The sequence below is a fragment of the Myxine glutinosa genome, chromosome 4 (genome assembly GCF_964187855.1).
Source record: "Myxine glutinosa chromosome 4, kmMyxGlut1.1, whole genome shotgun sequence".
Taxonomy (NCBI): Eukaryota; Metazoa; Chordata; class Myxini; order Myxiniformes; family Myxinidae; genus Myxine; species Myxine glutinosa.
The window spans coordinates 41,119,870-41,147,429 of NC_136264.1; the positions used below are offsets into that span (position 1 = coordinate 41,119,870).

General features: G+C 46.4%; 1 protein-coding gene across 7 annotated transcripts in view; it reads right to left on the reverse strand.

Annotated features, from left to right (window-relative positions):
* Positions 1-27,560, reverse strand: part of LOC137424604 (calmodulin-binding transcription activator 2) — an 884,665-nt gene that overhangs the window by 86,243 nt on the left and 770,862 nt on the right. For all 7 annotated transcript variants that reach the window (XM_078775656.1, XM_078775657.1, XM_078775655.1 and 4 more), the window contains 2 exons: positions 18,314-18,440; positions 15,827-15,961 (listed from right to left, as the gene is read on the reverse strand). In XM_078775656.1, coding sequence (XP_078631782.1) covers positions 15,827-15,961; positions 18,314-18,440 — 262 coding nt within the window. The remainder of the gene's footprint in view (positions 1-15,826; positions 15,962-18,313; positions 18,441-27,560) is intronic.

The following is a 27,560-nucleotide window of genomic DNA, read 5'->3' on the forward strand; positions in this document are numbered from 1 at the left end:
GGATTCGGATATAAACCAAAATCAAATCAATTCTTCCTTGACACATGCTCAACCTGTCCACCAAGTTTTGTCCGAATCCATGAACAACTTTTTGAGATATCCTGTTCACAGACAGACAAACAGACAGGGGTGAAAACATAACCTCTGCCCCACCTTTGGTGACGGAGGTAAAAAGGTTATGAGGAGACTGTGGACAAATGATACCTAAGTCAGATGTTTGCGGAGTAAATGGTGACATTTCAGCTGAGCCTATCACCTATCCGTGAAGCCATAAAATATCAAAGTCTTTGGATCAAAGTATCAACTTAGATGTCCTTACACATCAAGAAAGCAGGAAGTATAATCACCTTTGAGATTTCCTGTTTGATTTTCTGACATGAGAACAAAACTCATGATGCGAGGTTTGAATCCTGCAAACCAGTAATTTCTCAACTGCCGATTAATGTCCATGTCAAAGTACGCTGACGTTTCTTAATGTCAATGCCCTCCATGCAGGAAATATATAAACTCTCTGATGCTTAATGTGGGATTTGATGGGAGACATTATAAAGTAAACACAACAAACAAAGAAAATGCGAATCCTTATTTATTTTTTTTATTTTTTTTGTACACAAGATCGAGGCTCGTGAAAGAGCAAACATTAATCACACAAAAAGACAAACCGACACACAAAACACAAAAAACAAGGGGAGCGGCAGACAAGATGGGGAGAGAGGGGGGAGGACACAAAAGAGAGGGGGAAGAAGGGGAAGGACACAAACACAACATTTGAGAGCAGGGACATCGGGAGGACTTGGGGGGAGGTGGGAGAGGATTAAAACATATGAACACTGCAAGGACTCTGGGGTGAATTACCGGGGGTAGAAAAGATCAAGGTTTTCGATGGGGGAAGATAAGAGATGGTGGTGAACAGCTGTTTTAAAGACCTGGAGGGAGGAGTGGGATTGAAGGGAGTGGGGGAGTTTGTTCCAGAGGCGGGAGAAAAGGGGAATGAAAGAGTGAAGGTGAGCAGAGAGCCTAGACTTTGGCAGTTTAACCATAAGAGGGTTGCAGGAAGATCTTGTGCGACCTGAAGGAATATTGGGGGGACAGAGCACAGAGAGAGCTGGGGGAGCAAGGCCGGAGAGGAGTCGGTAGAAGACAGAAAGACCACCAACCTGCCTGCGGTGAGTGAGTGAAAAGCCCTCGGCGTTGACTACATCGCAGGAGATTCCAATGATTCTGAAAGCTTTGGCCTCAACAGCGTGAAGCCGAGCAAGGTGTGAGGCAGGAGCACCAGCCCAGAGGGGGGAACAGTATTCCATTGAGCTGCGGATGAAAGCCTTGTATGTTGTGAGGAGCTCAGGTGTGCCAAGGAAGGACTTCGCACGACGGAGGATGCCCAGTCGGCGACTGGCTTTGGAGGCCAGCTTGGAAATGTGGTTTTCCCAAGAAAGATCATGGCAGATAGTGAGACCCAAAAGCTTGAGCGACAGAACTTCTTGGAGAGGATTGTTGAGAAAGTAGATGGGAGGGTTGTCCAGTCGGTCCTTTCGGAGAGACATTGTAAGAGTGTGAGATTTGTCAGGATTGAAAGACATGTTCCACTTGTTTGACCAGTCTGTGATTTTGTCCAGGTCTGCAGAGAGTGAGGAGGCTGCAGACTGCCGATCTGAGGGATGAGGAATGGAGCGACAGAGAGTAGAGTCGTCAGCAAAGAGATAGAGAGGATTTTCAAGAGAGTCAGAGAGATCATTGATGAAGACCAGAAAAAGCACAGGGCCCAGGACACTACCTTGGGGAACTCCAGCCTGAACAGGAAGAGGAGATGAGAGAAACCCATTCAGGGCCACACGTTGACTACGACCAGAGAGGAAGTCCGCCAGCCATGCGTGGAGATTTCCATGGATACCAAAGGAGGAGAGTTTGGAGAGCAGAGCAGGGTGCCAGACCGTATCGAAGGCACGTGAAATGTCAAGGGAGACAGCTCTAATTTCCTGTTTGGCGTTGAGGACCTCCATCCATTGTTGAGAAAGCAGAAGCAGCATGTCCAGAGTAGAGTGACCAGGTCTGAAACCAAATTGATGATCAGAGATCAAGCCATTGGAGAAGAGGAAAGATTTAATATCTGAAGCAATGATGGATTCCATGACTTTGCTGATAATTGGGAGAAGGCTGATTGGTCTGTAGTTGCTGGGATCTGTTTTTGCACCTTTTTTGTGCAAAGCGGTGATGTTGGCTGATTTCCAAGCAGATGGCAGATGACCTTGAGCAAAAGAGAGGGTGAAGAGAACAGAAAGAGGGAGTGAAAGAGCAGAAGAACATGATTTTAGGACCCGTGGGCTGATGCCGTCAGGACCAGTTGCAGAATCAGAGTCGAGGGTTGACAGAAACTTTTCCACCTTGTCAGGAGGAAAGGACACAGAGTCCAGGAGCAGCTGGGTACGACTGGGTACGGTGGGTACAGAGAGGGATGGGTTTGGGACACAAGATTTAGAGGCAAACACAGAGTTGAGGCATTCAGCTTTTTCACGTGCGGAGTCAGCCGTTAAGCCGTTTGAGGTGAGGGAGGGGATGGAGGGGGAACAAACACCAGAAACAGATTTGACCAGACGCCACCAGGATTTGGAAGAGGGAGACAGATAAGAGAGTTCGGTCTTGAGAATGGTGAGATATTGTTTCCAGGCTCTCCTGAGGGTGGACACACACTTGTTTCGGGCTTTGTGAAAGGAAATGAGATTTCCTTCCGTTGGATTTGCTTTCCAGCAGACGAAAGCAAGTTGTTTCAGGGCAACAGCCTCACCACAAGATTCCGTGTACCATGGACGGGAGGAAGGGTATGACAACTGAAGACGAGATGGTATAAATCTGTGCATGAGAGAGAGCAATTTACTTTGAAAGAATTCCCAGGATGAGTTGATGTCAGAGGCGGTAGAGATGGGAGACCAGTCCAGATGATTGATGGCTGCTTGAAGACCGTGCCAGTTGGCCTGAGTGAAATGCCAGACTCGTCGACGCTGAGGAGGCTCTCTGAGAATGGTCAGAGAGATGTCCACTTTGACAAGCACATGATCAGATGAGCCGATTGGAGCAGAAGAAGAGCAGCAGACATTTTCAGGGAAGTTTGTCATAACCAAATCCAGAAGAGAAGATGCTCCGTTGACTGAGATCCGGGTCGGGAAATTGACAGATTGTGTCAGTCCCAGTGAGTCGCAGAAGTCCTTTGCTGAAGAGCCATGGCTGGTGAGAGAGGTACCCACACCCAGCCAACTGGCATGGTGACAATTGAAATCACCACATATGAGGAAGAGAGAGTTGGGATGGGTAGATAGAAGTTGGTCCATATTATCAGACAGTGAGATGTAGATGGAGTCATCGCTGATTGGTGGACGGTACAACACACATATGAACAAAAGGTGGGAGCGAAGGGGAAGCCGTAGCCAAAGGTATTCCTGGGGGTGAGGTGGAGAGAGGGCAGTGGAGGGTGAGTGAGGAAGAGAGTTTTTTATAAAGATAGCAACCCCACCTCCAGGACGAGGCTCAGGTCTATCATACCGGAGGAGGGAGTAACCTGGGAGAGATACTAAGGCATCAGAGACATCATGAAGGAGGAAAGTTTCTGTTAAGCAGATCACATCTGGTTTGTCAGAAGCAACCTGTATGGAGAGGTCAGTCAAGTTTGAGCGAAGGCCCCGGATGTTTGAGGTCCATACCATTAATGAAGAGGAAGGGGGAGCATCGGGTCCAGAACAGGGGGGGGGGGGGAGGGGTAGGATAAGATGTGGAAGAGGAGGAAGAGGTAGGGAGAGCTGTTGAAGGTGTGTCAGAGATTTCAGAATAGCTTGGAGAAAGGGAAGAATGGGGCAGACAAAAGGTTTGATGGAGATTGGGTGAGGCACAGTGAGGTGTTATTTGAGGAGGGGGAAGAGCAAGGCAGGAGGTTTGGGGAGATGAAGGTGAAAGTTGGAAGGAGAAAGAAGCAGGGAGGATGCTTTGAGGAGGAGGGGTGAGAGGGGAGTCTAGGAGGGGAGGAGCGAGGGAGAGTCTCGGAGGGGAGGGGTGTGGGGGGAGTTTAGGAGGGAGGGGAGGGAAGGGGCAAGGGGGGAGATTTGAAAGGGATGGGTGATGGGGAGGATTTGGAGGGGAGGGGTGAGATTGGATTTTGAAAAGTGTACGATTCATGGGAAACGAACATTTTTTGCAAAATGAGTTTGAGACCTTCGAGTCAAAAATACGTTTGAGGACACTGGAGGAGGGATGGAGTTCTGGATAGTTTATGGAATGTAGAAAGGAGGAACTGTAAGAGATGGTATTATATATATTTTTTGGAATGAATAGATTTGGTGAGCAAGACGAAAGCATCCTTTTGTAGGAAAAGAAGAAAAGGGTGTTATAATATATGAGAGAAAATAGTTGTTCAGGGGAGAGATTATACATTTCTAACCGCGTGATCGCGAACGAAGAACGAACGAACAAAAAGAACAACAAATAAACGAATAAGACCTGGCCAAAATCACAGACTGGTCAAACAAGTGGAACATGTCTTTCAATCAAAGTGGAACATGTCTTGTCTCCTCCCTCCAGGTCTTTAAAACAGCTGTTCACCACCATCTCTTATCTTCCCCCATCCAAAACCTTGATCTTTTCTACCCCCGCTAATTTTTTACCCCAGATACACTTTTTTGAAATTCCAACTTCTTTCCTGGAAGTCCTTGCAGTGTCCATATGTTTTATACCTCTCCCACCTCCCCCCCCAAGCCCTCTACCTCCCACAGTTCTCTCGATGTCCTTGCTCTCAAATGTTGTGTTTGTGTCCTTCCTCCCCTCTCCCCATCTTGTCTACCACTCCCCTTATTTTGTGTATTGTGTGTCGGTTTGACTTTTTGTGCGATTAATGTTAGCTCTTTCACGAGCCTCGATCTTGTATACAACAAAAAAAAAAATCCTGACAAATCTCACACTCTTACTATGTCTCTCCAAAAAGACCGACTGGACAACCCTCCCATCTACTTTCTGAACAATCCTCTCCAAGAAGTTCTGTCACTCAAGCTTTTGGGTCTCACTATCTGCCATGATCTTTCCTGGGAAAACCACATTTCCAAGCTGGCCTCCAAAGCCAGTCGCCGACTGGGCATCCTCTGTCGTTCGAAGTCCTTCCTTGGCACACCTGAGCTCCTCACCACATAGACGGCTTTCATCCACATCTCAATGGAATACTGCTCTCCCCTCTGGGCTGGTGCTCCTGCCTCACACCTAGCTAGGCTTCAAGCTGTTGAAACGAAAGCTTTCAGAATCATTGGAATCTCCCGCGATGAAGCTAACTCCGAGGGCCTTTCACTCACTCACCGCAGGCAGGTTGGTGGACTTTCAGTCTTCTACCGACTCCTCTCCGGCCTAACTCCCCCAGCTCTGTCTGTGCTCTGTCCCCGAAATATTCCTGCAGGTCGCACAAGATCTGCGAGCAACCCTCTTCTGGTGAAACTACTAAAATCAAGACTCTCTGCTCACCTTCACTCTTTCATTCCTCTTTTCTCCCACCTCTGGAACAAACACCGCCACTCTCTTCAATCCCACTTCAGGTCTTTAAAACAGCTGTTCACCACCATCTCTTATCTTCTTCCCCAATCCAAAACATTGATCTTTTCTACCCCCGTTAATTCAACCCAGATCTACTTTTTTGAAAGACCAACTTATTTCCTGGAAGTCCATGCAGTGTCCATGTGTTTTATACCTCTCCCACCCCCCCCCCCCTTCCCATGCCTCCTCCCCCCAAGCACTCTCCCTCCCACAGATCTCCCGAGGTCCCTGTTCTCTACTGTTGTACTCGTGTGCTTCCCTCTCTCTCCCCATCTTGTCTCCCGCTCCCTTTATTATATGTTTTTAAAATGTGTCTGTTTGTTTTTTTGTGACCAATGTTAGCTCTCACACGAGCCTCGATCTTGAATACCAAAAAAAACCACTCCACAAAGAACCAAAATGAACCCACTAAAGAACCAAAAAGAACCACTGTTTTATACCTCTCCCACCCCCCCCCCCCTTCCCATGCCCTCTCCCCAAAGCCGTCTCCCTCCCACAGATCTCTCGATGTCTCTATGTCTGTCGGTCCCTGCTCTCAAATGTTGTGTTTGTGTCCTTCCCCCTCTCTCCCCATCTTGTCTACCGCTCCCGATGTTATATGTTTTATGTGTCGGTTTGTCTTTCTGTGTGATTAATGTTCGCTCTTTCACGAGCCTCGATCTTGTATACAAAAAAAACAAACAAAAAAAACAATCAACCCCCTTCTGATGAATACCTAAATGGAGGATCACTGCTCACCTCCACTCATTTGTTCCTCTTTTTCCCACCTGTGGAATCAACTTCCACATCCACATCCGCTTTAATCTCATTCTTCCCTCCAGGGAGTCCCTCGATACAAGGGGAAAAGTGACCCTCTGGAGTGTGGCTCGTACCGAGCGATAAAGTTATTGGAGCATGGAATGAAGGTATTGGAAAGGGTGTTGGAGAGGAGGATAAGGAAGAAGGTGAAGATCGACAAAATGCAGTTTGGATTTATGCCAGGAAGAGGAACGACAGACATTGTGAGTCTTTATTGTGAGGCAGTTGCAGGAGAAGTACATGGAGAAGAGGAAGAAGTTGTTTCTTGGGTTTGTTGATCTGGAGAAAGCATTCGATTGGGTTCCACGCGAAGTATTGACATGGGCATTGAGGAAGTTAGGAGTGGAGGAATGGTTGATCAGAGTAGTGATGGCAATGTACAAAAGAGCACGCACAGCTGTAAGGACGAAGGACGGGAACAGTGGTGAGTTTGAGGTGAAGGTGGGAGTGCATCAGGGGTCCGTACTAAGTCCACTACTATTTGTAGCTGTGATGGAGGTGCTGGCTCAGAACGTAAAGGAGGGTTTACCGTGGGAGTTGTTGTATGCAGATGATTTGGTGTTGATTGCGGAAAGTATGGATGGACTGAAGGAAAAGATGAAGAAGTGGAAGGAATGTATGGAGACAAAAGGTCTGAAGGTGAATATCAGAAAGATGAAGGTGATGGCAAGTGGTAAAGCATGTGGTGAGGTGGAAAGAACTGGGAAGTGGCCTTGTGCTGTGTGCAGGAAGGGTGTCGGAGTGAACTCCATTCAATGTACAATGTGCACTGAGTGGGTTCATCAAAAATGTAGTGGTCTGAGAGGGTCATTAACCAGTGTGGCAGCTACATTCAAATGTAAGGTGTGCACAGAGGGAGTTGCAGATGGAGGAAATGTTGAGTTGGATCTTGGAGACAGCGTGAAGCTGGAAGGTGTGAAAACATTTTGCTACCTCAGAGACATGCTGAATGGAGAAGTTGGATCAGACTCGGCAACGGTTGCTAGAGTGAGATGTGCATGGAAGAAGTTTTGGGAACTGAGTGGCGTGCTGATGAGGAGGGGAGTGTCGTTGAAGCTGAAGGGAGAGGTGTATGCTGCATGTGTGAGAATTGTTATGATTTATGGGAGTGAGACATGGGTAATGAACGTAGAGCAGCAAGGAAGGCTGGAAAGGGTGGAAATGCGAATGGTCCGGAATATGTGTGGAGTATCGTTGAGAGAGAGGAAGACAAATGATGAATTGCGAAAGATGATGGGAATAGAGCCTGTGATTGATGCTGTGAAGAGGAACAGGTTGAGATGGTTTGGTCATGTGTTGAGGAAGGATGAAAGTGACTGGTTGAGAAGGGTGATGGAAATGAATGTAGAAGGAAGTGGAGGATGGGGAAGACCGAGAAAGACTTGGCTAAAGATGGTGGAAGAAGAAATGCGGGCAAGGGGGTTAACAAGGAGAGATGCAGAAAATAGGGCAAAATGGAGAAGATTGTCATGGGGACCGCAAGGCTAACCCCCGCTCTAGCAGGGAAAATGGCCTTAAAATACATGTTGTTGTTGTTCTGTTCCCTCCAGGTCTTCAAGAAAGAAGTTCTCCACCATCTCAGATTGTCCCCAATCCAAAATCGTTAAACATTCTCCACCCCCCCCCCCCACCCCCCAATCACAATCTCTCCTCCTTCCAAATTTCCAGTTTTCCCTCCTGAGAGTTACCTTCTCTATCCATCTTGTCCACTCCTTGCATCCTCTCCTGCCCCTATCACTCCCCACAACCATTGTTTATTCACCCCCCCCCCCCCTCTGTTTTGTCCTTCGGCTCTGCTGTTGGTGTTTCATTCCACCTCTCTCTGCTGTTCCTTTTGTCCTGTTGCATGCTGATCCATTCAGTGTACTAGTCCTCTGCCACGAGCCTTGACTATGTATACAAAAAGGAAGGGTAAGACGGAGTGAACAAGAGGAGCAAGATCAGATTACAGTTGCAAAAGACTGCAAAGTCACCAACCTACCTGCAATGATCAAGGAACAGATGCTGAGACTCAACCTCCTTTCATGAGAAGACAATTGCATGAACCGCAAGGTCTTCGACTCCAGGGCCTCAAGACGGGCAAGATGGGAAGGAGCAGCAGTCAAAAGGGGAGAGATATATTCCATCGTACTTCCAATTGAATACCCAATAAAGATTTTTCAAATGGTGGTTGATTTGGAGGTCAGCTTGCAGAAGTGATTTACCAAAGCAGGGTTATAACTGATGGTGAGGCGCAGAGTGGCCAAAGGCTGTACCTCTCTCAGAGAAGCTGGCCACAGAGGTAAATATGGAAACTTGCCCTGGTCTTTCATGCACTGAAAGATATGCTTTTGGTGGATGATAAGTTGATTCTCAAGATCGTCAGGGAGGGATGCTGCCACAGTCTGGCTTTGTCAGGAAGAGCATTCAAGACGAGGAAGACTGGAAGGTGGGTTGGGAGGTTGGCACGAAGGCAGTATGGTTTATTGATTTATATGGAATGTTTCTCCACCTTAAAAGCAGGAGCGACGTCTCATTAGGGGGTGAGAGGGAAAATGTGGCTGGTGGTTGTGGAGCTGTAAAACAAGTGGAAATAAAAAGAAGAGGCCCTGACATTTTAATGGTTCATGTTTCCATGAGTATTCCTTCTATTCTCCACGAGTTGACAATAACCTGGCATGTGGAGAGTGCTGCAATGGCTTTATCTCTTAAATATATTCGTCGATAGCAATGACTATCAGCACATTGCAATTTGGTGCATTGCCCATTTGATAAGAGATATCGTTTGATTTCAATGCACCAGCGAGTGTGCAAAAAGTGATGGTGAATTTGACAATTTGCCACAAGTAGGTTTAGGGATTTTAAAATTCTCGGATCCAGATCTTTACCAACATTGAATCGATTCGTCGTCGTCACACACACACACACAACATATCCACCAAGTTTCGTCCGAATCCTTCTGCAACTTTTTGGGATATCGTGTTATATATCGATTTTAGCCCTATCAGTCAATGGTGAAAAAAACTTCAAAAACTCTCGGATCCAGATCCGGATCCCGATCTTCACCAAAATCGAACCATTCAGTCCGTGTCACATAAGCTACCTTTCCACCAAATTCCATCCGAATCCGTCTACATCTTTTTGAGATACCTTGTTCACAGACAGGCAGAGACAGACAGACAAACCATCAGACAGGGGTAAAAACATAACCTCCACCCACCTTTGGTGGCGGAGGTAAATAAAGTACCGTAGTCTGCAGAGAATTACTTCTTAATACTAGAGTTTGGTTGCAGTTCTAATTCCAGTAGTTTGCAGAGAATTACTCGAGTAAAACGAGCATTACGTAACATTTTAGCGGCTGTCTCAGAATGGATAGGAGAAAGGAGAGGAGAAAGGAGGAGGAAAGAAAAGGAAAGGAAGGAGAGGGTCAGGGGAGAGAGGGGTGAGAGAGAGAGGGGGTAAGAGGGAGAAGGGTCACTCTACTCTGGACATGCTGCTTCTGCTGTCTCAACAATGGATGGAGGTCCTGAATGCCAAACAGGAAATCAGAGCTGTCTCCCTTGACATATCAAGGGCCTTTGATACGGTCTGGCACCCAGCTCTGCTCACCAAACTCTCCTCCTATGGTATCCATGGAAATCTCCATGCATGGCTTGCGGACTTCCTCTCTGGTCGTAGTCAACGTGTGGCCCTGAATGGATTTCTCTCATCTCCCCTTCCTGTTCAGGCTGGAGTTCCCCAAGGAAGTGTGCTGGGCCCTGTGCTTTTTCTGGTCTTTATCAATGATCTCTCTGACTCTCTGGAAAATCCTCTCTATCTCTTTGCTGATGACTCCACTCTCTGCCGCTCCATTCCTCTTCCCTCAGATAGGCAGTCTGCAGCCTCCTCACTCTCTGAAGACCTGGACAAAATCACAGACTGGTCAAACAAGTGGAACATGTCTTTCAATCCTGCCAAATCTCACTCTCTTACTATGTCTCTCCGAAAAGATCGACTGGACAACCCTCCCATCTACTTTCTCAACAATCCTCTCCAAGAAGTTCTGTCACTCAAGCTTTTGGGTCTCACTATCTGCCATGATCTTTCTTGGGAAAACCACATTTCCAAGCTGGCCTCCAAAGCCAGTCGCCGACTGGGCATCCTCCGTCGTGCGAAGTCCTTCCTCGGCACACCTGAGCTCCTCACCACATACAAGGCTTTCATCCGCAGCTCAATGGAATACTGTTCTCCCCTATGGGCTGGTGCTCCTGCCTCACACCTGGCTCGGCTTCACGCTGTTGAATCCAAAGCTTTCAAAATCATTGGAATCTCCCGCGATGAAGCTATCTCTGAGGGCCTTTCACTCACTCACCGCAGGCAGGTAGGTGGTCTTTCTGTCTTCTACCGACTCCTCTCCGGCCTTGCTCCCCCAGCTCTCTCCGTGCTCTGTCCCCCAAATATTCCTACAGGTCGCACAAGATCTGCCAGCAACCCTCTGATGGTTAAACTGCCGAAATCTCGGCTCTCTGCTCACCTTCACTCTTTCATTCCTCTTTTCTCCCGCCTGTGGAACAAACTCCCACACTCCCTTCAATCCCTCTCCTCCCTCCAGGTCTTTAAAACAGCTGTTCACCACCATCTCTTATCTTCCCCCATCCATAACCTTGATCTTTTCTACCCCCACTAATTCACCCCAGATCCACCTTGTTTGAAATTCCAACTTATTTCCTGGAAATTCTGGCAGTGTCCATATGTTTATACCTCTCCCACCCCCCCCCCCTTCACATGCCTCCCCCCCTTCACATGCCTCCCCCCTTCACATGCCTCCCCCCCAAAGCCCTCTCCCTCCCACAGATCTCTCGATGTCTCCATGTCTCTCGGTCCCTGCTCTCAAATGTTGTGTTTGTGTCCTTCCCCCTCTCTCCCCATCTTGTCTACCGCTCCCGATGTTATTTGTTTTATGTGTCTGTTTGTCTTTCTGTGTGATTAATTTTCGCTCTTTCACGAGCCTCGATCTTGTATACAAAAAAAAAAAAAAAAAAAAAAAAAAAAAAGGGAGGGATGTGAGAGGGAGGAAGTGAGAGGGAGAAAGAGGGAGGAAGGGGAGAGGGGAGGGAGGAAGAGGAGGGAGCGGGGAAGAAGAGGAAGGCAAATGGGGAGTGAAGGAGCGAGGGAGAAGAGGAGAGAGGGAGGATGGGGGGAGAGGGAGAGCCAGGGAGGAAGAGAGATAATGAGGAAGAAAAAGAAGAACAATGGTGGGAGGACAAGAGAGAACAAGGCAGAATGAAGGAAGGATAGAGGATTCTTCATCATTACTGATCATTATGTTTGTTCTTATGTCTTTCAGACCGTGTTCATTGTTGAAGTTGCAATAAACTGCCAACTGGATTAACAAAGAGAACTGGTCTTATTTATGAACACGGTCTCGTTCCCCGGGCCCGCACGGGCCCTGGTTATCTTTAACCTTGGCGGCATGTCCGGGGGCGTCCAGGGTCAGGGGCGTTGATTTCCAGGCCCTCAACGCCCATGCTACACGGGAAACACATCACACGCCATCACCCTTTCATCAGGCTGGATCGGTTCCGATTGGTAAGAAGAAGACGGTCTTTGATGTGTGGAACGGTTACCACAGCGTGCCCATCTGCAAAGAAGACCGGCACCTGACCACCTTCATCACACCCTGGGGTAGATACCGCTATAAAACAGCCCCTCAAGGGTATATTGCATCTGGCGATGGATATACAAGACGTTATGACGAGATCGTGTCTGACATCCCCAATAAGACCAAATGCGTTGATGACCTCTTGCTATGGTCTGACTCGCTGGCAGACAGTTTCTTCCAGGCTGTTCAGTGGCTTGACACCTGTGGACAGAATGGAATCACCCTGAACCCTGACAAGTTTGTGTTTGGTGAAGATATAGTGGAATTTGCTGGGTTCGAAACAACTCCCAATGTGTCCATCCTTGCAGGAAATACCTACGCGCGATCCTCGATTTCCCAACACCAAAGGACATCACAGATGTACGTTCTTGGTTTGGACTTGTCAATCAAGTGTCATACGCTTTCAGTATGGCTGAAAAGATGTTGCCGTTCCGGCAACTACTTAAACCTAGTACACCGTTTAAGTGGGATGAGCACCTCCAAGATGCATTTGAAGAGTCGAAAGCTGTCATTGCCAGTGAGATCGAGGAGGGTGTCCGGATATTCGACCCAAGCAAGCCCACGTGCCTCGCTACAGACTGGTCCAAGACTGGCATTGGCTTCTGGCTACTGCAGAAACACTGTTCCTGTACCAACATAAAACCCTTCTGTTGTCACACAGGATGGAAAATCACACTCGTTGGCAGCAGATTCACCCACCCTGCTGAATCACGGTATGCACCAGTTGAGGGTGAGGCCCTAGCAGTTGCTGATGCCCTAGACAAGGCCAGATACTTTGTTCTGGGATGTGAAGACCTCATAATCGCTGTTGACCACAAACCTCTGCTCAGGATCTTTAATGATCGAAGTCTAGAGGATATCTCAAACGCTCGACTTAGGAACTTGAAGGAGAAGACCCTGCAATACAGGTTCCGGATGGTCCATGTGCCGGGGATTAGACATCGCGCCACAGACTACATCTCACGCCACCCGACTAGAGAGCCTGTGAAACTGACCCTCACTGACGATATGGTGGCCATTGATTCCACACCCATCATCCTGACGCATTCCAAAACCCTCCTGAGTGGCTTACGTAGATCAGCACCAGAAACAGTATACAGAAACAGATTCAGTATACAAAAAAAACAAAAAACAACCCCCGCCGACTATGTTTCCACGTCTGCTATGTCCTCCCTCGCCTCACTCAGCCTCAAATCTGTAACATGGGACAGGGTTCGAACCGCAATAGCAAGTGACAATAACATGCAGAGCCTTGCTGACCTTATCGAGTCAGGTATCCCTGAATTCCGTCATGAGCTCCCTGGACCCCTACGTGAATACTTCCAATTTCGAGATAGTCTACATACAGTTGATGGTGTCATACTCTACGAGGATCGTGCCCTTATACCACCGTCTCTCAGGGACGAGGTGTTAGCCGCTCTGCACGCTGCCCATCAAGGGGTCACCTCTATGACTGCGAGAGCCGAGCCTTCCATCTTCTGGCCTGGCATCGCCCCTGCCATTGTGGCCCTTCGTGCTGCGTGCTACCATTGTAATCGGATTGCGCCTTCCAATCCAAGTGCACCAACCACTCCTCTGACACCTCCAAATTATCCATTCCAATGCATGTGTGCCGACTACTTTCACTACAAAGGATGCAACTACTTGGTAGTGGTCGACCGGTATTCTAACTGGCCGATAGTTGAGAGAGCCTCACATGGTGCAGGTGGACTCATCGCTTGCCTAAGACGTACCTTTGTCACATTTGGTATCCCTGATGAATTATCTTCCGATGGTGGTCCTGAATTCACAACTGTCGCTACACGTCAATTCCTCAAGGGCTGGGGTGTACATCATCGACTCTCCTCAGTAGCTTATCCACATAGCAACTGCCATGCTGAAGTTGGTGTCAAGACTGTGAAGCGTCTTCTCATGGACAACACTAGCCCTAATGGAGGCCTTGATACCGATGCATTCCAACGTGCACTGCTCCAGTATAGAAATACTCCAGACAGAGACACACAAAACTCTCTCCAGCGATGTGCATTTTTGGCCGCCCAATTCGAGACTTCATCCCAATACCACCTGGCAGATACAAACCTCATAACACCTGGCAAGGGACTCTGGCGGCTCGGGAGGAAGCACTTCGCAACCGCCACATGAGAGACGCTGAGCGCTGGTCTGAACATACCAAGAGACTCTTGCCCCTTGTTGTCGGCGACTGTGTTCGCATCCAGAATCAGACCGGCCCACACCCCCTCAAATGGGACAAAACCGGCATCATCATCGAGGTTCGCCAGTTTGACCAATATGTGGTAAGAGTTGACGGTTCAGGAAGGGTTACTCTGCGCAATAGGAAATTCCTGCGAAAGTACGTTCCTGTGCTAACACCCCTACCAAGATTGACGATCGATGGTGATATTGGAGTGCAGAGACCAATGGTTCGGCAGAACATCCCACACCCATGCATTGTGCACACCACAACCCCGGCCAGTCACAAGGAGGCTTGTGGCCCATCCATTACTAGTCCAATGCCACCGCAACATCCCACCATCAACTCTGACACCACTCCACCGCAGCCACCTGCTACGTTTCCTGTTGAATCACCCAGGGTCAACCGGAGCCCTCCTGGCCGCCATCAGCTCTTTGATGATGCTACATCCCCATCTATGTCTAAGTCATCGCAGGTAACTCGGCATATCAGTGCAGCGCCTCCAATGTCACCTCCTCAAGTCAGTGGTCCCAAACCCAATACGGTTACCACACGCCCTGCGCTTGACAAACCAGCTGCTGCACCCAGACGGTCCGGCCGAAGCACGAGCAAGCCTGCCTGGCACTCTGACTATGACATGTGATTCTGGCATTGACCATTACTGACATTGTGTTTGGTTTCTGGTTCACCAATTCTTCAATTAGCTTCAAAGTTAGTTACATTTATTCTTCATATTCTCAGTCCTTGTCATGCCAAAAGACACGCATACTTGTTATACACTTATATTTTCCATGCCAAAGACTTGGGGGGAGATAGAGGATTCTTAATCATTACTGATCATTATGTTTGTTCTTATGTCTTTCAGACCGTGTTCATTGTTGAAGTTGCAATAAACCACCAACTGGATTAACAAAGAGAACTGGTCTTATTTAAGGGAGAATGCGAAAGGGAGAACGAGGAAGACGATAGAGATGGAGGAGTGAGGAGGGAAAAGGTGTGAGGGGGAAAAAGTGAGGTGGGGAGGTATGAGAAGGGAGAAGGTGTGAGGAGGGGAGAGAGAAGGAGGAAGAAGGGAGGATAGAGGGGGAAGAGGGGAGGGAAAGGGAAGGAGATGGAGGAGAGGAAACAAACACAAACACACACACACACACACACACACACACACTAAGAACACACACACACACACACGACCTTCATATTCTCAGCAACATCTGAGCTCAAAATGGATGAGAATGAAAGGATAGTTAAGTTGCACAAATACGAAGATAAAATAAATTATATTAAATAACTGTCAGAAAAGCAACCTCAGGTATGTAGTGCCACCTTGTGGGAAACTTCGAACATGCATTGTAATGATGGGATGTGGAAAAATAGTGCAAAAGCCATGTTTCTACACATTGCATATGACAAAGCCAGAGTCAACAACCAAAAAAAATCAAAGTCAAAGAAGTGGACGGGCAAGGACATTGCATTTGTCATGGATGACAGTGGAAGCAAAAAAGATGGGAATTTGGAGAGAGGGCGATAATATAAGGTGGGAATGAAAAGAGGAAGATGGAGTGAAAAAAGGTGCGGTGGAATTTATGGAAGATGAGGTGAAGGAGAGTAAGAAAAAGAGGTGAAGGAGAATGAAAAAAAATGAGGGAGTGAGAGAGAAATACCATCAAGTGAGAGCCAGTCGTGCTGGGTCGCGGGTAGCGATAGCGCGTTGCGGGCTCGGTACTCAAATACAACGGTGTTCGATATGATCTGCCCCTCACACACCATTTGCAGGGCCACCAGTCCAGCTTCATGAGCTGCAAGAATAAAAGCGATGGAATGAGACGTTGCACAAACAAGCAAAAATACTGGCACATACACAGATGGAAAATTCCCCCTTTAACCAATTTCATTTTTTTACCGCAAGACCTAGCTAGAAACACTTCTCATGTCTCAACACAAATGAGGTGCTGGTATCCTGGGAATGCAGTTGCTAAGTCTGTGAGAACAATCTGTATGGATTGAGAATCCTAACAGGTCGATGAAGCATGTTGATGTTTCCTGTAGTAATGACTAGGGAGTGGGACTTCAATGTTCCCTCGCTAAACAAAGTGCTAAAACTGAGCCTGGACTTAGTTTGTTGAAACAGCATTGCCCAGTGAAGGCCATTCCAACTCAAAAAGAAAACGAGAACAATTCAAAACACGAAAGTGACCGCCAATCGCTATGGAGTTAACTGATAACAGCAGTTTTTGTCGGTAATGAAAACTTCACAATGCAATCAATGACAATGGATGGTGAATGACAGCATCGCACACAAATTCGTGAAAAAGGTCCAAATTTCTGCAACACTCACCACCCACCTTACTTTCTGCCTTTGTCCATGTGTCGCCCCTCTCGCATTGTAACAAAAGTGCCGTGTGCTATTATTGAATGGTTCCCAAGGTTCCAGGGGTCAGCAACTGTGTCTGTTTCTCATCTGGTCAAGTTGACTGGCTAAGTAAATCCTTTGCCTTCGGCACACTATTCCTAGAGTAATGTCCACATGTTCTTCATACGTTGGCATCCAATGCAAAGGAAATGCAATTTATGTGTAGTATATGTTTCCTTAAAGAAGGATGGGTGAACTTGGCTGTGCCAATAAGCATCCACAACAACCTTTACTTTGATGCTGAAATTGTATCGACAACAACTGTACTGTATACGGTATACTCCCAGAAGAAAGGCCATTTAACTATTCCGTAATATCACATTTGTACTGTCGATTGTCACACGAATGTCATTGTAATGTAAAGAATGTGCCATGCGATGCAAGTCTTCTGCCAAAATTGAATCACGAAACAAGTAATAAAACAGACCACCAGGTCATCAGCTTTGGCAGACAATCTAACAATAGCAATCTCATCATGATGATACGATGCAAGTGAGCGGCCAGACTGCCGGTGAAACACAAAGGTGGGCGCGATTCGGAAAATTTTAAGTCCGCTTACCGCTTATCCGCTCCGCCAGCCCGTGTAGTCCGATTCGCTTATCCGCTTCAGCGGCCGAAAATCTTAGTCCGCTTACCGCTTATCCGCTTCGATTCGATTTTTTAAAAGCGCTTCGACGTTTTTAAAGCGATTTTTGACGTTTCTAAAGGGAATTTAATGCTTTTAAAGCCTAAATAGCCATTTCTAACTACTACAAAGACAAACAAAGCTTTTAAGATCAAAAATATACATTTTTATTTAAATAAAATTTATTCAAAATGTATTGAAATAAAGTTTTCCACTCGACTCTACTCTACTCTACAGTTAATTTAAATATAATTTTAATATATGCAAGTTGCATTAAAGAAAAATCAATTTGCCCATCCTTTCTTTGACAAGAGAGTCTACTAGTCAACAGACTAGCACTAGCAGTCTGTTGACTAGTCCTCGTCTTCCTCCTCCACCTCGTGGGCCTTCTTGAGGATTTGGAGGTTGCCCTTCATGAAGACGAGGGCCTCGAAGTTCGGTGCAGCCAGGGCCGACCTCTTAGGCCTGAGGATGTCCGACCCGTAGCTGAACACGCGCTCGACCGAGGCAGAGCTCGGGAGCGGCGTGTTATGCCTGAGAAACAGAGTTACCCAAGCATCACGGAACTCGAGCGGGAAGAGATTGGGCGAGAGCTGTAACGTTTGGTTATTCAGACACAAACAAGTCAACAAGATGGCGGGCCAACGGACTGCCGTTTATTCGTCATGGTGTCGTGAACATGCCGTAAACCATGACGTGAACATAACGTCATGATGTAATGCGTTATGTTACAACCATGTCGTAAACCATGACGTGAACATAACGTTATGATATAATGCGTTATGTCGCAAGAGCCGAGTTGTTAGGGTTTCACTTATTATTCACTTAAATAAATATTCACAATTCTAGAGTAACGGCTCAGGCTAACAGCTGATTTGGCGAATCGCGATGCGCTTTAATTTTTCGGTAGTCCGCTTACGCTTATCCGCTTCGGTTTCCGGGGGTTGTTCCGATTCGCTTATCCGCTTCGAAAACGTTAGTCCGCTGCAGCGGATAAGCGGATAAGCGGACTTTCGAAGCGGACCGCCCACCTTTGGAAACAGGGTGTAATATTTTCAGAGCAGAATATGCAATTGTGAAGTATGAAACTGGTGGACTACGAAAGGCGCTTACCTGGGCAGTAGCAGCGAAGTACGCCCGTTTGGATCAGCGTAGCGGGCACAGACAGCTGATCGAACAGGCAGCTGTAACCATCGCTGTTCACGTTCCATGGCCCCGTGATTAGCACCTTTACACCTCCCTATGGGGAACACAGAGGATTTTGCTCACAGATCCCATCTCAAAGCAAATGATATGTAATTTCACTGTGAAGTACATAAGATAATGATCAACTAAAGCTTTGAATACTTTCGCTGATGTGCCCCACGTCTCCATTGAAAACTCTCACACTAGAAACCGAGAGCGCACACAAATTTCCTCAGCCCTACCCGAGTACCTGGTCCAGGAAGAAGATACTTGTGGGAAAGAGTCAAACATCTGCCGACTACTTGGTGAACATCAAAATAATATACAACATCTGATATCACATGTTATTGGAGACTGTCTGAGGTCGAGCCCCAACTTAATTTAATTTAATTTTTTTTAAAACAATATATATATGTCATATATATATATGACATATATCGGTTGACATATATATATATATATATATATATATATATATATATATATATATATATATATATACATACACACACACACACAGGTTAAACCCCCTAACTTGACTAGGAAGCAAGGCACAGATTGGGTGAAGGCCACTTCAAGGTATAATTTATGCACACAATGTCAGCGTCATGTCATAGGGTTGGTGTGCTTCTTTACATATATATATATATATATATATATATATATATATATATATATATATACTGTATATATATATATATATATATATATATATATATATATATATATATATATATATATATATATATATATATATATATATATATATACATACATATATATTGTTGCGGATTTGAGAATCCTGTTGTAAATATCACCCTCTGTAAATAGTGTAGTAATTCTTGTAAATACCTCCGTTAAGTGTAAAGATCAAAGGTCGTCCCCTTAGTTAATCCATCGCATGCACGTAGAAAATCATATACCCTTCTAAATAGTTATTTCTTATTCTATGTAGTTTAAGGCTCTGTTTCCCATTAGTTGACTCTGCATTGCATCGAATCGAATAAGATAGATCCCTCCGACACCCCCATGGCCTCTTCAAAGTGCCAGTAACTTTGGGTGGGGTTATTGGCATCACCTTCACCCCAAGACTCCACTGCACACGAGGTCATCTCGGAGCAGAAGGTGGGAGGAGTCAGCAAAGCGCCAGGAACAAGGCGTGGCTTTGCCAACGCCTCCTCAAGGGGCGGGATTGGTGAGCCCTTGCGACCAATCAAGGCCGAGGCGAGCTGACCGATGGGCGTTTCCAACAGGCCGGCGGCTTGATCGCGACGCGCCTCATAAAAGTGGGTGGGGAAGGACTGCGGAGTCAGATGCGTCAGATGCGGGAGATGCGGCAAATGAAACACACCTGAGTGAGGGACCTCCGATGAGCTTTGAGTCCACCGCAGTTTTGACCACCGCAGCTTTGAGCTTTGGCAGCGGTTTCGGCCGCGGCTACGAAGCAACGCCGCCGTGCGAACACGCTTGAGGAGGGTCGGCGGCTGCTCACCTCGAGCCGCGCGATCACACCAACCGGACCCGCATCCTTCCCGCCCTGTCATCCCACCTCCTCGTCCGTCCAGCCATCCACCTCCTGCCATTCATTCCTGCTTCATTCCCCGTGTAAGTCTGATTGTCGTCTGTCCTTCGTGTTGTCCCTGGGTATAAGTAAGCTTGTACAAGTTAATAATTGCACTGTGTCTTCTTCTCCTTCTGTCTTTATTTTCGTATTTTTCCTTCTTCCTTGGTTTATGCGGTGGACTCAAAGCTCATCGGAGGTCCCTCACTCAGGTTTCTTTGGTCTTGTACATAATAGTTAGTAATAAATCCTGTTCTTCCTACCTTGCCTTCTTTCCTTCACATCCGTTCGTCCTTGTCTTTTCCATCATTGAATACCTGTGGCACGATTTGGCCAACGCATAAGAATCAGGTCTAGTTTCTGTTAATGGTTCGAGCCGTGGCTGCTAATCCGCTCGGCAAATAACATCTTGTCCACGGTCTCGAACGAGGTTGCTCACCTGCCTCTCTGGAGGGAGCTGGGCAGCTTCAGGACTCACGTCGGTCAGTCGCAGACAAGGGGATTAATCCCCCCTTGGTAAGGGGAAAAAGGGCCGACGGTGAGAACCGCAACAATATATACACACACACACACACACACACACAAACATCAAATCTATTTTTTGAATTTAAAGAACAAAACTACAAAAGTTAAGAATTTGCATTGACCTGTTGCCTCATCGTCTGCACGCTCGCTGCCTTTTTATTTACCCTATGTCACCTCGCTCTACCATAAGCCTCAATCTTGAAAAGAAAAAAAAACCGATGCAGTGTATGTCAATTCCAGTGGGGAATGGGACCCATATTGTGGAGTTGCTTATTCATCACTCCTTGTTATGGAATGCTAAACGTTTGTGCACACATGATAATGTTATGAACTAGCAGAAGCCTGTGGTAAAAAATACTACGACATAAAAATAAGAAAAAAGAAAGCTTTTTATCCTTGGACTAGTTGAAAGAGAAAAAAAAGGGTGGTTATATATTTCATAACAGCAAAGAAAAATATATTTCGGAAGCGATTGCAGCAGCGGTCTGCTGCTTATACACCACAAAGGTTCAATTTTTTTTTTGTCTGAATGAAAACATTAATTTTCCCATAGGTTTGTGATAATTTGAGGCATCTTTACTTAATTTTGTTTTCTCTCTCAAAGGAGCATTTCCGTGTTTCAGGGTGGGAAAGAGAGACAGAGCAATAGCCTAATATATATATATTGTCGCGTCGTCCCTGTAGTGAACACCACAGGGTGACGGATGGCCGACCGAGCTTTAACTCTGAGGCGTGTATACCTAACTATTGCGGTACCTTGTGCACGTGTGGGGTGGGGGGGCTGGGGGTGAGAGGGGGTAGTGGAGGGCAACGAGGCTTACCTGCACGGACGGAAAAGGCAGGGGGTTTTCCGATCCCCACAACAATTAAACGTACATGACAGGACAATCAATAATACAACAATTAAAATGCAACAAATAATGGTTTAATAAAATAAATGCCAGGATAACAACGAAGGTGCGGTAAAAGTAATTCCTTATTGAGGCGCCCCCCCATACGGACTCAAAAACAGACACAGGGAGAAATAAATGAATGTAAAAATGTGTGTAATGTTGGCTGGTACTCAGCTCTGGTCTCCATGACCGTCCGGAATCGTCAAAGGTCCCACATCCCTGCGCGGGAAAACACGCGTTGGCACGGTCGCATTCTCTGCCTGCCACCGACGCAAAGCGAACAGGCTAGAGCTCCTCCCATGTCATTCTCGCTTGGCTGCACCGAGGTCCGACCGTCCCGAACTTCCCAGGTGCACACGGCACGAAACGCAGCCATCATGAGCCAACACCAAGGAGAGGAAATTGCGTCCGCCTTTTGCGTAGCCCGGAACAGAGAGAGAAGTGCAAATGCACGCGATGGAAGCCAGGACCAAGAGTGCGCCCGCTCACAATCAAACCCAGCGCAAGAGAGAGCGAAAATGGCAGGACGTGTCCCTTTTCTCCCTGGCGCTAGAATGTTCTCTCTGACGTCACCCGCACTTCAATCGTGCCACGCCATCGCATCGCTCTATGGCCAGCCAGACCAATCGTTCCTCTCGGGGCGGAGCCTCACGGCCTTTCTTGCTGCCCCTTGAGATGACTCGGCTGGGTGGCGTTAGTGGGAGAATGTCCGGATCCGGTCGGTGATCACTTTATTTAATTTAAGCGCTCATCACATGGCTGGTGTTGTAAGTGTCATAAGGAACAAAGGGGAAACCACAGAGGCAACTACACACAGGGAATCTACCCTTATAACTTAACTAATTAGAATAGCTCCACCCCTTGCATGGAGACAAATATACACTTGCGTGACATCCGGCCCTACCTATTTACAGGAAGGATTCCACACGGCATATGGAGCACACTACGCTATACAATCTACCTGGACTAAGGTATTCCATTGCCTACCCCCCATAAACGTAAATGGAATTCTCTCATCTCCCCTTCCTGTTCAGGCTGGAGTTCCCCAAGGCAGTGTTCTGGGCCCTGTGCTTTTCATAGTCTTCATTAATGATCTCTCCGACTCTCTGGAAAATCCTCTCTATCTCTTTGCTCATGACTCCACTCTCTGCTGCTCCATATATCAAACCCTCAGATCGGCAGGCTGCAGCCTCTTCACTCTCTGCAGATCTAGACAAAATCACAAACTGGTCAAACAAGTGGAACATGTCTTTCAATCCTGATAAATCTCTCACTCTCACTATGTCTCTCTGAAAAGACCATCTGGTAAGCCCTCCCATTTACTTTCTCAACAATCGTCTTGAAGAAGTTCTGCCACTCAAGGTTTTGGGTCTCACTATCAGCCATGATCTTTCCTGGGGAACCCCCTTTTCCAAGCTGGCATCCAAAGCCAGTCGCTGACTGGGCATCGTCCGTCATCCTAAGTCCTTCCTTGGCACCTTTGAACTCCTCACCACATACAAAGCTTTCATCCGCAGCTCAATGGAATACTGCACTCCCCTCTGGGCTGGTGCTCCTGCCTCACACCTAGCTCGGCTTCACGATGTAGAAACCAAAGCTTTCATAATCATTGGAATCTCCCATGATGAAGCCAACTTTGAGGGCCTTTCACTCGCTCGTCGCAGGCAGGTTGGTGGTCTTTCTGTCTTCTACGGACTCCTCTCCAGCCTAGCTCCCCCAGCTCTGTCAGTGCTCTGTCCTCCAAATATTCCTTCAGGATGCACAAGATCTGCCAGGAACCCTCTTCTGGTGCAACTGCAAAATCAAGAGTCTCTGCTCACCTTAACTCTTTCATTCCTCTTTTCTCCCACCTCTGGAACAAATTCCTACACTCTCTTCAATCCCACTCCGCCATCCAGGTCTTTAAAACAACTGTTTACCACCATCTCTTATCTTCCCCCATCCAAAACCTTCATCTTTTTCTACCCCTGTTAATACACCCAAAATCCACCTCTTTCAACCTCCAACTTCATTCCTGAAATTCCGAGTAGTGTCAATTTGTTTTATACCGTATACCCCCCCCCCCCACCCTCTCCCTCCCTTCCCCCCTAACCCCTAGCCCTCTCCCTTCCACATATCTCCCGATGTCCCTGTTCTCTACTGTTGTTATGCTTGTGTGCTTCCCTCTCTATCCCCATCTTGTCTCCCGCTCCCTTTATTATATGTTTTATGTGTCTGTTTATGTTTATTGTGTTTAATGTTAGTTCTAACATGAGCCTCGATCTTGTATACAAAAGAAAAACTCTCAGGAAGGAAAAAGTGGAAATTTCGAAGGAGGTGGGCTTAGGAGGGGTGTTTTGGGGGTGGGAAGGGTTTTTACTCCAGACAGCTCCAGAAAGCTTGTGGAACAGCTGCATTGAGTGCGCAGAGGAGCAGTTAACTGGGCTAGAAAAGATAATGGTTTTAGATGGGGGATGATCTGAGATTGCGGTTAACAGGTGTCTTGAAGACCTGGAGAGAAGAACGACATTGAAGAAATGAAAAGTTTCTTCCACAGGCTGAAAAAAAGAGGAACGAATGAGTGTAGATGAACAGTGATTCTGGATTTTGGGAGTTTCACCAAAAAGAGGGTTACTGGCAGACCGCATGCACCCTGCAGAAACATGGGAGGAGGGGGTGGGGTGCAAGGCTTGGGCAGAGCAGAGGGTGTAAGACCAGAAAGGAGGCGGTAGAAGTCAGAGAGACCACCGGCCTGTCTGTGATGGGGAAAATCTGTGATACAAAATTATGGGTAAGATCGTGTACACAAGTCAGAGGTTTAAATGACACCCATTTAGCATCTTTGCAATGTTTCCTAGATTTGGAGATGGTGTCAGCACTGATAGAGAATACATATCGTTTAAATGGCTCAACAGCTTGGTATATCAAGGAATGAAAGAATACTGCTCTCCCACTCATAAAATCATAATTCCACAAAATCTTGTAAACTTATTTATGACACCCTTTACAGCTGACCCAAAAATTACTGGTCTCCCCTCTGGGCTGGTGCTCCTGCTCTTTGGGCACATTCATAAAGTGTACACCCTTCAGAATCCGAAATGTTAATCCCTTCCCTCTCCCCCCTCCTCCCCATGCACTTTAAATTTAACCTTAACTATGGCAAGATAGCAACTATTATAAGCCTTTCCTCCCCCTACTTCCCACCCTAGAGATTACATACTTGATGGAAGGTACCTGTACATTTGGGTATGGGATCAAACTGTATGAAAAAAGAAGAATGAACTGATATCTGATTCCTTTGATTTTAGCTCACCTGGAACGATGTTCAGGGGAGCTTATGCGATGGCACGTCGTCCGTCCGTCAGTCCGTCCGTCAGTCAGTCAGTCCATCCGTCAGTCAGTCAGCCCGTCAGTCCGTCCGTAAACACTTGCAACTCTTTCTCCGAAACTGCTAAAGGGATTGTGACCAAACTTGGCACAAATGATATTTGTTGTGTTGTGACTAAAGTTTGTTCACGGCATTAAAAACATCGAGGTCTAAGGGGGTTTCCCGGGGTTAAAGTGGATCCAGGTTTGACCCCCAAAATAGGAATTTGCTTTCTTCTCAGAAACTACACACACGGTTTTGATGAAACTTCACCACAACCTTCACCACCCGTGATGTACCAAGGTTTGTTCACGACATTTAAAAATCTGCCCGTTTGGGCGTCTACGGAGGGGTTGCCCCCCAAAATAGGTATTTGCTTTCTTCTCAGAAACTACACACGCAATTTCGATGAACCTTCACCACAACCTTCACCACCCATGACGTACCAATGTTTGTTAAAGGCATTAGAAAAATTGGGGTCTGAGGAGGTTTACAGGGTTTGGGGGAGGGGAGGGAGTTGCCCCCAAAATAGGTATTTTTTTGTTTGTTTGTTTAAAGTCTTATGGTTATGTTAGTATGATTCTACATGCTGCCCTGTCTTCTAGAAACCATTGAAATTGGTTTAAAATACCTTTAGTTGGTGCAGTATACTGTTTATTCTACCAGGTGAGCACCCAGGGGTATTGCCCCTATGTTTTTATTTTATATTTAATGGCAGGCTGTGGATTTGTACATGAAAGACTGCTTGCTGACCAAAAGATTAAATACGTAAATACCATTGCATCTTAGTCCTTTATGCCAGTTTTTTGTTGCAGTATGAAATGTTCACCTTAAAGTATATGAACAGATCATTATGCACCTAATACTGTTCTGGCACTACGAACTAAAGAGAGCTGTCCACATCATAAAGAGTGGTGTTCATTTTGATCACATCAAAAGTCACTGCGCAAACCGGTTGACAGATTTGGTTCAGAAACAGATCTAAATGGGAAGCATACTAATGATCCTAGATGGCCACATTATACATGCTAAGGCCATGTACATGTACATGTATATCAATCAGTCCAGGGGGTTTGTCACAACCATAAGGTCAGAGGCATTGATGTGCATGCCCATTTCTAGTACATTCTTCACAAACAGGAAAGTACAGTCTTGTACATTTTTCAGCTCCAGGTCAAACACACCGTTGTATGTCCCACAAATGAAACACAGATCCTTCTTGCCAATATCAGAGCTCGAGATATCCAAGATAGAAATATGAGGAGACATAGATCTGGTGAAGGGTAAAAATTTTTTTCTAGATTGTTGAAAGTTCCCAAGAACAACAGGAAGCTCCATCATTAGGAAATAGAATGAATGTGGAACGACCCAGACATTTCCTAGAGCCTACCATCAGATCCAAACTGAGCAACCAGACAAGAAGGATCTTGGTCAGGGAGGTGACCAAGAACCCAATGACCATACTGACAGAACTACAGAGTGCCTTGGCTGAGATGGGAGACCTTGCCAGAAGGACAACAGTTTCTGCCACATTTCATGAATCCAGGCTTTATGGGAGAGTGGCCAGACAGAAGCCATTCCTGAGAAAAAGGCACATGACAGCATGCCTGGAGTTTGCAAAAAGGTACGTGAAAGACTCTGAGAGCATGAGGCAAAATATTCTCTGGTCTGATGAGACGCAAATTGAACTCAGGCCTGAATTCAAAGTACTACGTCTGGCGGAAACCGAGCACAGATCACGACATCTGTGCTCGGTTTGGGTGCATCCCATTTCCTAATGCCTTGAACAAACCTTGGTACAGCACGGGTGGTGAAGGTTGTGGTGAAATTTCATCAAAACCGTGTGTGTAGATGCACCCATCAAACACCATCACGACAGTGAAACATGGTGGTGGCAGCATCATGCTATGGGGATGCTTTCCAGTGGCAAGGACTGGGAGAATCCTACGGATAGAGGGGCTAATGAATGGAGCAAAATACAAGCAAATCCTTGAGGAGAACCTGCTTAAGAGTGCAAAAGACCTTAGACTGTGGTGTAGCCTTATGTTTCAACAGGACAATGACTCAAAGCATACAGCCAAAGGAACACTGAGATGGCTTCAGAACAAGAACATGAAAGTCCTTGAGTGGCCCAGCCAAAGCCCAGACTTGAATCCCATTGAGAATCTCTGGAAAGACTTGACGATCACTGTTCACCGATACTCCCCATCCAATTTGACAGAGTTGAGTAAATCTGCAAGGAATAATGGGAGAAACTCCCCAAATCCAGATGCTGATACAGACAATCCCCAATGTGCAAAGCTGATACAGACATACTGACATACCCAAGAAGACCTGAAACTGTAATCTATGCCAAAGGACCTGCAAAAATAGGTGGAATAATGAATCAGTGTAATATAATTAAAAGTCAAAGATTTATGGACTGGGACATGTAAAGTTCTCCAAATATTTGATCACAGAAAGGGCAGCTGAATATATAATTTTTTTACAGCAGAAATAAAAAGTTTCAGAGGGGTCAAAAGGTAACAATGCTGTCCAATGAATGCTAAATTTGGTGTATATTGCGGGGACTGGAGTCAACCTTTCTGACTTCAGACGTAACATTTTATGGATGCCCCTTTCAAATTTTAAACGATTCCTTTTAGGTCATACAGAACTGAGTTACATAGCATCAGTTTCTGCTGTTGTTTTTGGGAAATTCTATTTTGCAGTTTTTTGGAACGTAGTTTTTTGTTTTGGAATGCAGGTTTTTGTTTACGTGACCAGCTGATACTCCGACACTGCAAATACACATTGAAAAAGTAATGTGGGACTTGATTATAAATTTGTAACATTCATTGATAGCATAAT